Source organism: Schistocerca gregaria, chromosome 8 (genome assembly GCF_023897955.1).
Source record: "Schistocerca gregaria isolate iqSchGreg1 chromosome 8, iqSchGreg1.2, whole genome shotgun sequence".
NCBI lineage: Eukaryota > Metazoa > Arthropoda > Insecta > Orthoptera > Acrididae > Schistocerca > Schistocerca gregaria.
Genome location: NC_064927.1, coordinates 65,187,192 through 65,203,596, shown reverse-complemented (window position 1 = coordinate 65,203,596; position 16,405 = coordinate 65,187,192). Strand labels below are relative to the sequence as shown.

Below are 16,405 nucleotides of genomic sequence, written 5' to 3'. Positions count from 1 at the left end.
GACTTGGTCATAATCCGAGGTGAAAGATTTTACGCTTGTATTAAGTGATTTGTCTTGGAAATGGATACGTAATAGCTCGACCTGATGTAATCGCTGGGGAGGCGCGGGAGGGAAAAAGATGGCCTGGGCCCCTGCGGTTGAGCTCCAGGAGCCCAGAAGGCACGATAATGCCTGACCGATAGGCGGAGGGAGAGATGCGGCGTGCAGTTGGCAGGCGTCGAGGGGAGCGCCGCGCCGCCCGTGAAATAAATTGGTCATTGTGCGCCGGCCGCCTTGCCGGGACGCGACGGCTCCATCCGGATGCGGCGCGGCTGTCATTTGTCAGCGCGCTGCCCCCGCGCCCGCCCCCGCCCGCGGCTAATAACGTCATCCCTCGCCGTCAGCCCCGCCGCTGCGCCGAGCAACAGATAACGCCCCCGCGCGCCACACATGCGCTGCTGGTTCTGCCTGATAGCTTGCCCGGACCGTCAGCGACGCCCCAAACGTCCCACGTTCGACGTAATGCCCACTACGCTGACGGAAATACGAAGCGTTACTCCGTGAAAACCGTGACCGAACGCTACGTAACTGATATTACAATATTTCCATGACTGTCTGGTTGTGTTGATTAAAACTTCAAACTTGTGCGAGCTTATTTTCAGTATTTTCCGTACAGAAAAAGAGCCATTCTTACAGATGAAAACTGGTGTGTGTACGTGGTGGCTATTAGGTGTGTTGCCCGAAACTTACAGGCGGAGACCGCTACACAGCGTGTCTATAGGATTGTACGTACAGCTTGTCGCCGTCGTTTGGACTTTGGGTAGTGTCCACTGATTGACATGGGAAATAAAGTGACATGACACAGTTGACTGTGTCCAGTGACTGTTGACGACATGGTCTCAGGCAACTTTGTGGCAATTAGAGAAGCTGCAGATCCATCGTTTTTGTTTTAGTCATCAGTGTTCAGACTGATCTGATGCGATCCGCCACGAAATCTTTTCCTGTGCCAGCCGTTTTACCTCAGAGTAACACTTGCACCCCACGTCCTCAGTTATGTGCTGGATGTACTCCAGGTCTTACTCTACAGTTTTTACCCTCTACAGCTTCCTCTAGTATCATGGAAGTTATTCCCTGATGTCGTAAGAGATGTCCTACCATCCTGCCCCTTTTTCTTGGTAGTGTGTTCCAAATATTCCCTTCCGCGACGATTCCATGGAGAACCTCCTCATTCCTTACCTTGATCAGTCCACCTAATTTTCAATATTCTTCTGTAGCACCATATCTCAGATGCCTCGACTGTCTTCTTTTCTGCTTTCCCCAAAGTCAATGTTTTACTACCAAACGTACAATCTCAGAAATTTCTTCCTGGGCCTATGATAGTAATAGATTTCTCTTGATCACGAATACCCTTTTCGGCAGTGCAGGCGTGCTTATTACTCCCTCCTTGCTCCGTCCATTATGGATTATGTTGCTATCTAGGTAGGAGAATTAATTAACTTCGTCTACTTCGTGATCCCCAATCCTAATGTTCAGTTTATCACTGTTTTCATTCTCGTTCCTTTCACCTTTCTTCGATTTACTGTCAATACATGTTTTGCACTTAATTAGCCTGTTCACTCCATCCCACTTTATTAGACTGTCACTCCATTGCAACATTATGCAGTTCTTCTTCACTTTCACTGAGGATAGCATTGTTATCAGTGAATCTTATCACTGATACCCTGTCACGGTAAATTTTAATCTCACTTCTGAACGTTTCTTTTATTTGCGTCATTGCTTCCTCGATGTATAGATCGAACAGTAGGGGCGAAAGATTATATCCTTGTCTTACAAACTTTATAATCCGATCACTTCGTTTCTGATCTTTCTCTCTTATTGTTCCCTCTCGGTTCTCGTACATATTGTATATTCCCCGTCTCTCCCTAAAGCTAGCGCCATTTTTATCAGAATTTAGAACATCTTGCAGCGTTTGACGTTGTCGAACGTTTTTCCCCCGTTGACACATTCGATGGACATGTCTTGATGTTTCTTCAGGCAGAACTACCTCTCTGGTACCTTTTACCATACCCGAAGCCAAACTTATCGTCGTCTAACAAATCCTCTGTTTTATTTTGCGTTATTTTATACATTATTGATCAACTACTTCTGACGAATAAACCAACGACAACAGGTGAGCCGACCAGAGTGGCCGTGCGGTTCTAGGCGCTACAGTCTGGAACCGAGCGACCGCTACGGTCACAGGTTCGAATCCTGCCTCGGGCATGGATGTGCGTCATGTCCTTAGGTTAGTTACGGTTTAATTAGTTCTAAGTTCTAGGCGACTGATGACCTCAGAAGTTAAGTCGCATAGTGCTCAGAGCCATTTGAACCATTTGAACAACAGGTGAAACCCAAGCCGGTTTACAGGCAGTGTATCAACACGAATCGTCGAGATTTGTTGCTTGAATCTGGGTTTAGATCTCAACTGGGCATACGTCGTTTTCCACTTACGCTACACTACAGGCAATCTGGGCACTGAGTGACATCTTACGGCCCTCTTTTCTGTTTATGGTGGTCACATGTATACCAGCATGTATGACCTGATGTAAGATCGTAGCAAATAGCATTGTAGTTCCTTGAAGACTGCCGTGGAAGATTATTGGCTATGACAGCTGGTCTCATTGCTAATTGTTGAAGACAGACTGATCGCTGGCCAATGTGTGGCAAGAATAGTTCTTACTGCCATACCGTTGGCTTTCTCCAGCGTGACTCCACAGTGCAGTTCACACCAGAGATTGCTCGAGGATCGTATGGAGTCTTTACTGGCCTGCCAGACCGCTTATTCGTAGCTATAGAGCGTGCCTGTGGTAACGTTGGACAGAATGTTGGTATGAAAGTAAACATATGTTTCCGGCACATCAAGGAACTACCCAAGATGAAATACATAGCCTGTTTATTCCATGCACAACGAGTGCAGCAGCATATTCACGTTCGTAGTGATTACACTTCGTACTGCTGTTGGTGATGTGCGGAAGATCAATTACCCGATGCTGAAATGACAGATGGCCACGCCGTGATGGCGTTAGCTTGGTTGTATGAGATGTAAAAGTGGAATTTCAGCGAGCCGTGACCTGACTTTTCCTAGCAACCTGGAGCTAATGGTTTGATTTTCCCTTAATCCACATAAAATGAGCTGTAGGGGTGACTGAATATTGTGATCTGCGTTTGCTCCACTTCATCAAGAGATTTTCCCAATATCACTTCCTAGTCCTCGCTGGGGACAGGGAAGTGCTACCAGCGGAAGAAGGGGGGTACGAAATGAGACTGACCGCATTTGAGTCAAAAGCCAGCCATTCTGGTGTTCGAGTCTGACCGTATGAAAGATCTGAACATTTAAACAGTTTCTAGAATTGCTAAAAAAGATTTAGGAGCTGGGCACCACCAGTGTTGAGTGTCGGAGGTAGGCGTCTGGCGCGGAGTTTCTGTTTGACAGAATTAATGTAGAGTAAGGAATGAGGAGGTTCCCGAAGAATCGGCGAGGAAAGGAGAATACGGAAAACACTCACAAGAAGAAGAGACAGGATGATAGGGCAGGATCGGGAAAGAACCTTATAGTGCTAGAGGAAGCTGTAGATGGGAAAAACTGTAGAGAAAGAAAAGAGATTGGATACACATGGAGCAAATAATCGAGGAATTAGGTTTTAGTTGCTTCTCTGATAAAAAGATTGCTACAGGAGAGGAATTCATGGCCGGCCGCATGAAACAAATCAGAAGCCTGCGAGTGTGTTTCCGTGCACACATTTCGAACTCTAATTAGACATTTACCACTTTATACAGGAATGGTGCGTCCATGTCAGAAGCAGCAGACTCCGTGTTAAACAGTGCTGCTACCAGCTACTTTAAAACCACGGAATGGTGAGGTTTAATTAAGTTTATAATCTAGATTTGTTTCCACAGAAACTCTGAACTGTTCTGCTGTTTGCTGGCCAGTGTGGCCGAGCGGTTCTATGTGCTTCAGTCTGTAACCGCGCGACCGCTACTGTCGCAGGTTCGAATCCGGCCTCGGGTACAGATGTGTGAGACGTCCTTAGGTGAGTTAGCTTTACGTAGTACTAAGTTCTAGGGGACTGATGACCTCAAATGTTAAGTCCAATAGTGCTCAGAGCCATTTGAACCATTTTTTTATGATGTTTGTCCTTTGTGGAAATTTATGAGGCAATTGCGAAGTAGCAGATGGAGCAGAGTATTATCTGTAGCGTTTTACACTGGCCAGTTAATCAGGTGAATATCAGAATATTTCTGAATGCAGTTTGCTGCTACAAGGCATCTATCACTAAGGCTGGAGCAGTGACAACAACTTTGCGACTTCTCTTCAAGGAAACCTTGGATGCTGACTCATCTTAAGACGGTCCTGTAAGTGTAGCTGTGCCGGTTTCGATTAGTGTCCTCCGATTAACTTTTGCCATGATAATCGTTGGAGCAATATTACACGCACACCACTAGCAATACGCGGATTGCAGCTGCAGCAGCGTGTGAGACTTCACACGACACTATGTTGTCGTGGGGGATGAGCTGAAAGCGTGACGATCACTTAACTTTTTTGCGTATGGTACTGTTACAGTGCAGAATTATAGGGGTGGAGTGAGAACCATGTACTGGACTTGGGAAATTTTCGGTATGAATTAACTGAATGCTTAATTCCGTTTCGGTCATTGTAGAGTGTAAATATCAATAATATTTAGTTTTAGCTACGTTTCTGCGTGTTACACAAAATTACGGGCGAAATTTGGATTTGATCTGTTCAATTGCTTAGCTATTACGGCTTTCTTGAGAAGTATGAGTATTCCGATAATGTGGACATAGAGGACTTGCGTGAGATAACAAAATTGGACATTATACGTCAAATGGGAATCCATGCAAAGTTGATACTGATTTATGGAGTCTGTCCTTTCATTTTTATCAGTTAAGAAATGACCAGTTGAATTCAGGTTACCGTAGGCGTAATCCTCTTGTAAACTCCAAAAGACGTATCAAAACATTTGAGAAATGGACAACATGGTATATCATGAGCAGCTATCGAGGTTGTATGAACTAGCTGGTGACGTAAGCATCACAAAATAAAGTATAAAATACAGTTCAAGTAAAAAGTGTCAGAACACTTTCCGCAAAATAAGTGCTTCATTTGCCGAATGTTGACGAAAAAAAAACCGCTTCTCCGATGTTGGAGCGTTTATTAGTTGGGTCTGAGTGCGCTGCTGTTGAAATGATTTACTTATCTAGTAATGAAATCACGATTGTTCTTCAGCTACTGAACCACGTAGAGAACAGCAGTGAACTTCTGACAGGAGAATGGAGCGTAGCGACGTTCGTAGAAGCGACAGCGACAGTATCAGGAGCATGGCAAATTATTCTTGTAGTGGAAATAGCAGCATTAAACTTCTGCGCAATATCTCGAACTTCCAAGAATCCTAATAATTTAAAACGGTCGTCTTGTTCGGGTCAGTAGAATTTCGTTTTTACAAGAGTAAAAAGTGTACGCGTTATGTTTTGCTTTAGTTACGTGTTAATCTGTTCTCAGAAATCCACGTGCTCATTTTATTGACCACCCTTATTGGCCAAATCATTTACAATGCCTTACACGTCATTTGCAAGATCACTGAACGCACCAAGAAAAGCAGCGGGCCTAGAACAGTCCCCAGTTTAGACGAACCCGGTCTGACCCACACCCTCGGTTAGACGCTCCCACATCAGCTGTTGGGCGAAGCATTTCTAGCAATTTTTAGAGCAGACGGGGAGAGGCAGCAGGGTCGCGGCATTCCTGGCGCGCTGACAAACTGCTTCCTTCTTAATTTGGTCGCCGGCTGCGGCGGTTCCATTTCCTGGAGGAGCGCGCCGGCAGATTTAGTGTTATGACAGCGCCCGGGCCGGCTGATAATTACAACATTCCCGCCAGAGATTGCCGCATAGCTGTGCCCTTCCCTTCCGCGTTTCCTTTTACTCGTGCCCCGAGCCTTACGCGCCTTCTCGCCCTTCCGCTGAAGCGAGTTGGCAAAGCGCTCCGTTCGGCGGTCGACTGCTGCGGAAGCGGTTGTGCGAAGCGACAGGTAGACAGTCATCTAACCACTCCGCAATTGCCGTCTTGTACTCCGATAAGCACCTAGAGGAAGCGAGCAAAGTTTAGCGTTTAACGTCCAGTCGACGACATCGCCATTAGAGGCGAAGCCTTACTTCGGACTGGGCGAAGCTTTGAATGGAAGTCCACCTCACCTAGAGGGGACATGCCAGTATTGGTTTTGTTAATTAATGCAGATGAATAGGAAAAAGAATCCCGTAATGTTTGAATATTCCATTAGTAGTGCAGCGCTTGACACAGACACGTCGATTAAATATCTGGGCGCAACACTGCAGAGCGATATGAAATGGAACAAGCATCTAATTGCAGTTGTGGGGAAGGCGGATAGTCGTCTTTGGTTCATTGGTAGAATTTTGGGAAGATGTGGTTCACCTGTAAAGGAGACCGCTTATAAAACACTAATACGACCTTTTCTTGAGTACTGCTCGAGCGTTTGGGATCCCTATCAGGCCGGATTGAGGGAGGACATAGAAGCAATTCAGAGGCGGGCTGCTAGATTTGTTACTGTTAGGTTTGATCATCACGCGAGTGTTACGGAAATGCTTCAGGAACTCGGGTGGGAGTCTCTGGAGGAAAGGAGGCGTTCTTTTCGTGAATCGCTACTGAGGAAATTTAGAGAATCATCATTTGAGGCTGACTGCAGTACAATTTTACTGCCGCCAACTTATATTTCGCGGAAAGACCACAAGAATATGAGAGTTTAGGGCTCGTACAGCGGTATATAGGCAGTTATTTTTCTCTCGTTCTGTTTGGGAGCGGAAAAGGGAGAGAAGATGCTAGTTGTGGTACGAGGTACCATCCGCCACGCATCGTATGGTGGATTGCGGAGTATGTAGATGTAGATGTAGATGAGCTTTATTGGGAAACCAGTGAAAAATAAATCTCGATGGCTGCACAAGGAATCGTATCGCTATCTGCCATAACTGTGTCAACATCTGCAGCTCCCCGCTCGATCCGACAGCAATTGTTTCCAAAATTCATCTTTAGGTAAATGTCGACTGTTCTGTATATATTTAAATTACCTTATATCTATACACATTATAAAGTTTCTCGCTGCTTTTTTCTGTCTGAGGTAGAAGCTAATCTCAAGAACTATTATAGAGATTTTCACACGGGTTTCACTATGACATTGCTCCGAAAAACTGAAAGTGGAAGTACATAATAGTAACATAACATATTAACTACTCCGTGGAAGCGAATGAATGCGGAGGCATGTTGCCCGAGGTCTCGCAGACGGGCACAGAAAACTGTACGTCACATGGCGTGCCACCGTAATCATAGTGCCAAAAGGGGCTGGCCGCGCAACACAAGGCAGTTGAAGGAACGGGAAATGGCAGTGCCAATCAGGGAAGAGTTACCGTACATCCTAAAGCTGTTCTTCATAACAACCTGCCAGGCGACAACGTTTGGATGAGTTCAGAAAGAGAAGAATCGTCGGGAAACTGGGAGAGGGATGAAGTGCGAAGAGTGTAGCCAAGCAGTTTGTTCTTACTCACAATGCTGTTTCACGGCCCGCATCTCGTGGTCGTGCGGTAGCGTTCTCGCTTCCCACGCCCGGGTTCGATTCCCGGCGGGGTCAGGGATTTTCTCTGCCTCGTGATGGCTGGGTGTTGTGTGTTGTCCTTAGGTTAGTTAGGTTTAAGTAGTTCTAAGTTCTAGGGGACTGATGACCATAGATGTTAAGTCCCATAGTGCTCAGAGCCATCTGAACTTTTTTTTTCTCACGTGCGTGGAGAGTATTCCGAACCACAGGTGCTGCTGCCCGAATGAGAGGCGCACCAGGGACAGTTACATTGTGCGGCAGGCAAGGCGGGACCCACGTCAAAGTCAAACAGCAAGTGAAATTGCGACAACGTTTAACAGGACTGCAAGGCACGCGATCTCATGTTCCACAGTGGCCAGGCAACTGCATACAGGTGGCCTCTTTGCCCGACGACCAGAATGCAGTTTTCCGTTGCTACCCTCACGTGGGCTGCACGGTTTGCGATGACACCAAGAGCGTAGAGACGGGACCAACGAGGAGTGGGATACCTCACTCTTCTAGGATATTGATAGATTCAGTCTGAATAGTCATTACGCGGTACCCTCACGGGATCATTGTGGATCATGATCACTTTGGTGGTCCAGTGTTGTGGTGCAGAGAAGCATAATCTTGCATGGGCGTACTGACCTCCAAATCTTTGAACACGACCCACTCACCGTTATTCGTTATTGTGCCACCGTAATTCTCTCCCAAGTCCGACTTTTCAGGAGTGCATTCGGCCCTGATTTCATTTTTATGGATGACAATGCGCGTCCTCAACAAGCAGTGCAGGTGAAGCAGCTCTTGGAAGGTGAGGATATATGGTGGATGGCCACCTCACTTAAACTCCATGAAGCACGTGTGGGATACGTTGGGAAGGCGTCCACATGAACCAACGGCCGTCCAGCACTTGTCACCAGCGTTGGTGGAGGACTCGAACTCTACAATCCATACCAACCCTTTGGCCAGCGTGGGAGCACATTGCAGAGCATGCATTGCTGTCCACGGTGATCACACACCCTATTAAGAACCACACCCGCCCTTCCTGATGTCTGGGGTACTCTCATAAATACCAGTGACTTCAGTGTAATTTTTGTGTTTGAACAATAAAAGCGTCATTTCTGTTCTTCCAATTGCGTATTTCTTTCCGTTACCTTCTGTACTATAGGGTAACAGGTCTTTCTATGCAACGTCCAAAATTCATAGAGCTCTGTTACGTGGCGGTGACACATTATACTGAAGTTATTTTCGTCGTTATGGATTGCACTCCAGTGTAAATACACTAATTCACGAGGAACGTTTGTGTATATAGTCTGTCACTACTACACCAGAAATGTCGTCCGGCCATGGAAACGAAGTGCTACAAGTCAGAAATGGAGCGAGCGAGTCGCATAGTATATATATATATATATATATATAATTCACAAACATTTTAGTAAACATTTCACTCTGAAATGCATTCCTTTGTTTGCATATCCCGTTAACACAGATAATATAATTATACAACATTTTATATAAACAATACAATCCGTAACTTAGGATCCAAACCACATCGCCACGTCCAAACTTTTATACTGTTTACCACTGTCGTATCATATGAATGTTGTTGTCAAACGGGTTTAGCTTATGCTAAGAAACCAGTATATATAAGGCACGTTAAATTATATGAAGCAAATAGTAGATACACACACAATACCTTTGTTGTAGCTTCGTTTTTTACAAAAAATATGAACACGGTAAGACTTTTTTAAACGGCACACTGTATTTTTTATTCGGTAATTCATTTCCTCTCCTAAAGACCTATTCAAAAATGTATCAAGGTGTACCATTCACTGAAACACAACGTTACTAACTAATTACACAACACAACACTGACGTTGATGCTCCCAGCGCTTAGTGCAGGTACTCGGCGTAATGGAAACATGCACGTGCTGACGTTGACAGAGGACAAATGTAAACCTAAGTAGAATGCACACCCGTCATTCGTCAACCATCGTCAGTTGAAGAGTTGCGTGAGTAGAGTGTACACCAACGAAGAGAGGGTAGAAATACTACTCATTTGCGGGGAATGTAAGCAGAACAGTAATTGCAATACTGTTTTCTTATGTATGGGGACATTTTGTACAGTAGTTTAGTTCTTTTAAATACTATTGTGTAGAGTAGGCATACAGTAAAGGCTGTCCTACCTACAAACTGCATCGACATAACGTTTCTTTTATTGTTGTTATTGAAGGTAGGCGAAATGCTACGCAGGCAGCGGAACTGTACAGAGAGTGATATCCTAACAAGGACCAACCACCCGACGGATGTTTCCTCGCTTGTTGTGACACTTTCAAGAAACGGGAAGTTTCAACCCACGACAACGCAAGCGTCGTAGCACTTGCACAGACGGAGCTGCCGAAGTTACTGTTCTCGCTTCCGTTGCTATGAATCCACATGTGAGCAGAGGGCAGCTTGAATACAAGATTGGTACTCCTAAAACCAGTGTACATCGTATTCTTACACGTGACAGGTTCCAACCTAACCATGCACACCTACATCAAGAATTGTATGGGAATGATTTCCATAATCGTGTACAGTTCTGTGCACAGCAGCAAATCCTCGCCAACCAGAACTTCTTCTCCAATATATTTACCGATGAATGTTCCTTCTAAAATAAAGGACAGGACAGTGTCTGGACACTGGACCACCAAACGATCATGATCCACAATATGCGGTACCAATTCTCACCATTTGAGAGTACCGACAGAGTGACTATTCAGATTGAAGGGACATGCATTTTTGGTCCAGCGACAACCCACAATGGCTTAGACAGGTGGAACATCAGCGTCAGGGGAAGTTAACGTGTGGTATGGGATGCTTGGTACTACAATTATTGCCCCTTATTTCATCAATGGTGGTCTAAACGGCACAGCGTGTGTCAACTTCCTCAGACGAATTCTTCCTCCTCTTCTGGATTAAGTGCCGCTAACAACCAGAATGCTTATGTGGTATCAACACGATGGATGTGTAGCATATAATGCCTTGCGTGCACGTCTTGTTCTGAACCGAAGGTGTCCTGCCAGATGGATTGGTCGAGGAGGACCAGTTATCCTCTGGCAATTTTTCTTTGGAAATGCATTAAATACGTTGTCTATCGCGATATTCCAACAACTCCAGAGGACATGCAGGAACGCAACGTGCTTGCTTGTAATTCTCTTCAGCAGGCAGCACTGGAAGCAGTAAATAATTCTTTTATTCAACTAGTGCACCAGTGTTTCGGTGTCTAGGCTCACCACTTTGAGCAAAAAAACGTTCAGATGGCTCTCAGCACTATGCGACTTAACATCTGAAGTCGTCAGTCTCCCAGAACTTAGAACTACTTAAACTTAACTAACCTAAGACAATCAAACACATCCATGCCCGAGGCAGGATTCGAACCTGCGACCGTAGCGGTCACGTGGTTCAGGAGAGTCAAAGTCAATTTTGTGTTATGTTTTTACTTGATTTTCATTTTGTTTTCTGACAACTCCAGCAAGTGGGCGAGTTTGTGATCCCGGGCACAAAGAGAGTGTTGTGTTATGTAATTAATAACGTTGTCTTTCAGTGAATGATACCCTGTGATATATTTTTGAATAGGTCTTAGGAGTGGAAATGAATTACCGAATAAAAAATACAGTGTGCTGTTCATGTCTTTGTAAAAAACAAAGCTACAATGAAGGCAGTCATGCTGATCGATGACCCCCTGACAGCTAAAGAACATTTGCTTGAAACATTTTGTAATTTGCATCTGGACAAACAGTTATCACCAGTGGTCAAGACAAATGGTGCATTTCAGGACCGCTGGGTTGGAGGCCCCATACCTTGGCTTCCTCATTTCCTAGAATTTTGGTTACGGGGATATGTGATGATGTTAGTCTGCGCCACTCTAGTCAAAGATAACTAAACATTACAGAACCACGTCTGCTATGCATGCCAAAATTTGCAACAACAAACAGGATATTTCGAAGTTTATACCGAAGGGAAGAGGGAAGCATTGCCATAGACGGATCTTACGTAGAGCACTTCCCGTAACCAGTGTCATGAATGGACGTCAAGTTAAACATTTCCTATGAACAAGTGTACAGAGCTCAGAAAGTGTGCATTTACGGACCATGTTTTTTGGATATTTTTTTCTTTTGGCGGTTACTACCACCTCATAAAATAGGCGACGCTATTTTTTAACCTTCTGTGTATTGATTTGCTAGCACATGCCGAAGACGTTTGCGGATAACATTCATGTAATTATATGATGGTAATAATGAAAACACAAATTTTGGTATTGTGTAATTGTTAGTGGTGATGTTTCCATCCAAAGATAATGACTGAACTGGTTATATCAAAGGTTATATAATTTCATTTCTTAATTGTATTATATGTATTAACGGATTACCTAAACAAAGGAATTATTTTAACATTACAGCTTTAGAAGAACATTCATAAAGCTACCTATGAATTTTTGTTGAATTTTTTAGTTTAAAATGTTTAAAGAGGAGAGACAATCAATTTAAAAGCAAAGTAGATCTAATGCTCCAGTTACTGCTCTTACGGAAGGAAACATAAACACTGCTGCTGTCATTGTGAGAGAGGATCGACGAATTACCTTAAGATCACTTTCTGAAATACTGAACATTTCATTGGGTGCCACCAATACATTGGTGACAGAAAAATTACACATGACACGTGTCTGCGCGCGAAAAATCATTCGTATGTGTTTCGCTTAACAGTTTTCTTATTGCGCAACTTCACCGGGCGACATTTAGTGTCGTGATGCGCAATGGTCATAACGTTTTGGCTCATGAATGGGTATCTTTATACTAATACCGTGTTATTCTGCGATACGCTGAATGAATACAGGACGGACAAAATAAAACGGTCCCACTTAAGTTCATGCACCTTATCGTAGGCAATGCAACTTACATCATTCGCATCTGAGTCGGATAATGTAAGTTTGGTTGGCTGTGTTGAGATGCATGCGTGAATCGTTTTATTTTGACTTCCCTGCAAATTACTTGTCACACGTTTCGAGCTTACATGTGACGTCAAAGACACAGGCGACAGATAAACAAAGGGAGGCGGCGGGGTGCTTACCTGAATGACGCGCATGGGCAGGCCGGTCTCCTTGGCGAGCTGCTCGCGGATGTGCCGCGTGGGCTTGGGCGTCTGCGAGAAGGCCGTCTTCAGGATCTCGAGCTGCTTGGCCTTGATGGTGGTGCGCGGCCCGCGTCGCTTCGAGCCCGAGTTGCCGTCGTCGGGGCTTTTGTTCTCCGTCTGCGAGTCGCGCGTCTCCGGGTCGCCGTCCAGAGAGCCTGACCAACACACGCCTGCCGCTCAGACATGGCGGGTCTCTGTCCCGCAACCTGCTGTCGGGGGCCACGGCCCGGCACGGCGGGCGTGGGGCGCTACACGCTACACACTACACTAGGACAGCCAGCTCGCGCGGGGCAGCGCTCAAACGTACACTCACCAGCTGCACTGTTGTTGTTGTGGACTTCAGTCAGCTGCGCACTCGACTCTACCCTGTGCAAGCCTCTTCACCCCTTAACTGCGGCAACATACATCCGCTACTGAGTCAAGCCGTGGCTTCCAATCACTCCCAAACCGCCTATTCTGTGGGTGTCTCCTATCAATCAGTGATTTATTCTAGTCAAAGTATTTTTATTTGATTGTGTTGTACAACTATGATGAACTTTGGGAAAGACGTTTCATAACATTTTAATCCTATGTTTAAATTATTCTCCCAGGGGACTGGGTATTTATGTTGTCTTCACCATCATCATTCGTGACAGTGAGTAGGTTGGGCTGTGAAAAAGAGTTGGGACTTGGTACGGGCACTGGTAACCGCGCAGTAGAGCGCCCTACAAACCAATCATCATCATCATCTTAAATTATTCTCTGTGGGCAAGCTGTTTTGGTCAAAGACCATTATCGAGAAGGTGAACGCACAAAACTTTCACACAGAAAGGATGTTTCATAATTTTAGTAACACACTAGCAATACCAAGAGTTGGCATTAACAACATGATATGGATATATAAATAAAAAATAATAATATTTCTAAATGACGTTTGCTCATTCACTCCATGCATCTACCATTGCACGACTAAACAACAGATACAAATATTATATTTTAGATTTGCTGCTCATTTTCTAGGTATATATGCTTGCTGTTAATTCAAATTTTAAGTACTGCTTGTATTTTACTGCAGTTTTGAACATACTTTTTACGTGTCTTTTCTCTGTATACAAGACGTTTGCACTTACGGAAATCGATCGCACAGTAAAGAATAATTTAAGCAGAGGCTTATGGCGGCTCATGAAACACCGGCTCCGCGTACAGACTGATCGCCAATTACCAACAAATTGTTGCCCGCAAGGGCAGATACAACTAAGAATAAACGTATAATAATGACATAGTAAAGAAATACGAATGGTCTAATGCAAAGGTCGCTACAGCTTCGAAACAATGGATGCACCTTCCTTTACAAAGTCATTTCTAAAATCTTTTAGCGAAATTGTGCCATAAATTTCTTTTCCCTCCATTTCTATTCAGCACTTCCTCATTAGTTACCCAATCTACCCGACTATTCTTCAGCATTATCCTTTAACATCACACTTCAAAAGTGTCTATTCTCTTCTTGCCCGTACGGTTTATCGTCCGTGTTTCACTTCAGTACAAGATTCTAATCGAGCGAAACATCATCAATAAAACACATCCTAACATTCAAACGTATATTCGATGTCGATACACCTTTGTAGTCTCTGAAACTCTTTCTTATTATTGCTACTCAGTATGTTACGTCACTACTTTACCCATCTTTAGTGATATTGCTGCACAAATAGCAAAACCAAACTTGTACTTTTACTCTCTCATTTCCTAATGTAATTGCCCTTCGACTGCCTTATTTAATTCGACTACATTTCATCATTTTTGTTACAGTTTAGTAGGTATTTATTTTATAGCGTCTTTCAGTTCAACTTATCTTCAAAGTCCTTTTGCATCTGTGACATAATTGCTATGTCACCAGCAAACTTCATCCTTTTTGATTCTTCTCCCTTTTCCAATTTCTCTTTCATTTCTTCTACAGTTGGCTCGGTGTAGATGTAGAGTAACAACTAATACAGGCTGCAGCCCAGTCACATTCCCAGCTCCCGCTTCCCTTTTATAAGACCAGTCTGCTTACTGAAGATCACAACAACAACAACAACAACAACAACATAAATGCTACTTTGCAGCATTACAGACATCAAAAAACAGTTTTGTCGCCAACAAACGGTGTCGTGATTAGTATGTGGCACACTTCTTTTTAATCCTCTGACCGCCAGCTAATATTCTGGTACAAGGCATATAAGAAGATTACAGCCTGTGATCTGTGACGTTGTTGGCACGAGTTGCGTCCTGTGAAGTGACGAAACATAAGAAACACAAAAGTAAAAAAGCAGAGTCGCGCTCAGTCCGGCCGGCAGCCCTCGCCACGTCGACGTCGGAGTCTCCTGCGACGGCGTCCGACACTGGCTGCGACGTGCCTGAAACCTGCTAACACAAAAGGCGGGCGTCAGAGTTGTGAAGAAGAGGCAGACACGCAGCGAGATTCCTGCCGCGATAGCGCCGGCCAGCGGCTGCACACAGTCCGGACCCCACCCGCCGCGCCGCAGGTCGCGTGTGAGCCGCTGCGCGCCTAATCCGCTGTCACGATCCCCATTGTGCGGGGGAGGGCCCGCCGGCTGACGACTGCGCGGCGAACCGCTCTCGCACGGAAAACGCCTCGCCAGTACGTCGTGCCTTCAGCAACGCCGCCACAGCTGCAAGGGTACAGAGCGTCGCGTGCTGTACTTGGTTTTGAACTGCTGATGGGTTTACTAGACGGTTAATGGAGGCATCCTCTGCAAACAATCTGTGAGGACTGTTCAGATTGCGTCCTAAATCGTTCATATAGACCAGGAACAGCAGAGAGCCTGTAACAAATTTTACCGTGTCGTAGGCGATCAACGCAGAGCTTACCCTATCGGAAGTGACAGGAGTTCACCCTCTCCCACTTTCTTTTGCAATATGCGCCTGTTCTCCGCTCAACTGCAGCTGCAGGGCCTTTCTCCACGTCCTAGCGGCGAGCCTTCACGAACAGCAGGCAATGGTCAGTGGCTGTTGTGAGTGGCAGCGAGGGGAGCCCCCGGCAGCCGCTGCAGCCCGCGGCCGCGCCACGCGCCTTCAGCGACGCGGCGCCTGCAGCTGGCTGGGTTCAGAGGGCCGCCGGCCGCCCCCTCAGCTGACGCTCCGCTGGGAGACACAGCCACGTGTGCTTTCCCTCCCTCCTCGCCTGCGCGTCATCCAAGTGTGTTTTGGTCAACCAACTACAGTTATACATCGCTCATGTTGTCCCTAGCTGGCCCACAGTCTTTTTCTACATCAGCTTGGAGTTTAACATACTTGCAATTCCCCTCCACCCCCCCCCCCCTCCCTCCGTCAAACAGACACACTGGTGTGCAAAACTTAAGGAAGAAAATAAGTGTCTCATGATTCGCCATTGCCAAGTAACACAATTCGGTGTATACATGTAAATAACTGCTACAGTATACACTGAAGAGCCAAAGAAACTGGTACACCGGCCTAATACCGTGTAGGGCCACCGCGAGCACACAGAGGTGCCGCAACACGACGTGGCATGGACTCGACTAATGTCTGAAGTAGTGCTGGAGGGAACTGACGCCATGAATCCTGCAGGACTGTCCATAAATTCATAAGAGTGATAGGGATGGAGGTCCATTCTGAAGAGCACG

At 45.4% G+C, this 16,405-nt stretch overlaps 1 protein-coding gene across 1 annotated transcript in view; it reads right to left on the bottom strand.

The window, feature by feature from the left end:
* LOC126284542 (uncharacterized) overlaps nt 1-16,405 on the bottom strand; it is a 495,687-nt gene that overhangs the window by 58,124 nt on the left and 421,158 nt on the right. Inside the window, exon 8 of the mRNA XM_049983544.1 lies at nt 12,723-12,940. Coding sequence (XP_049839501.1) covers nt 12,723-12,940 — 218 coding nt within the window. The remainder of the gene's footprint in view (nt 1-12,722; nt 12,941-16,405) is intronic.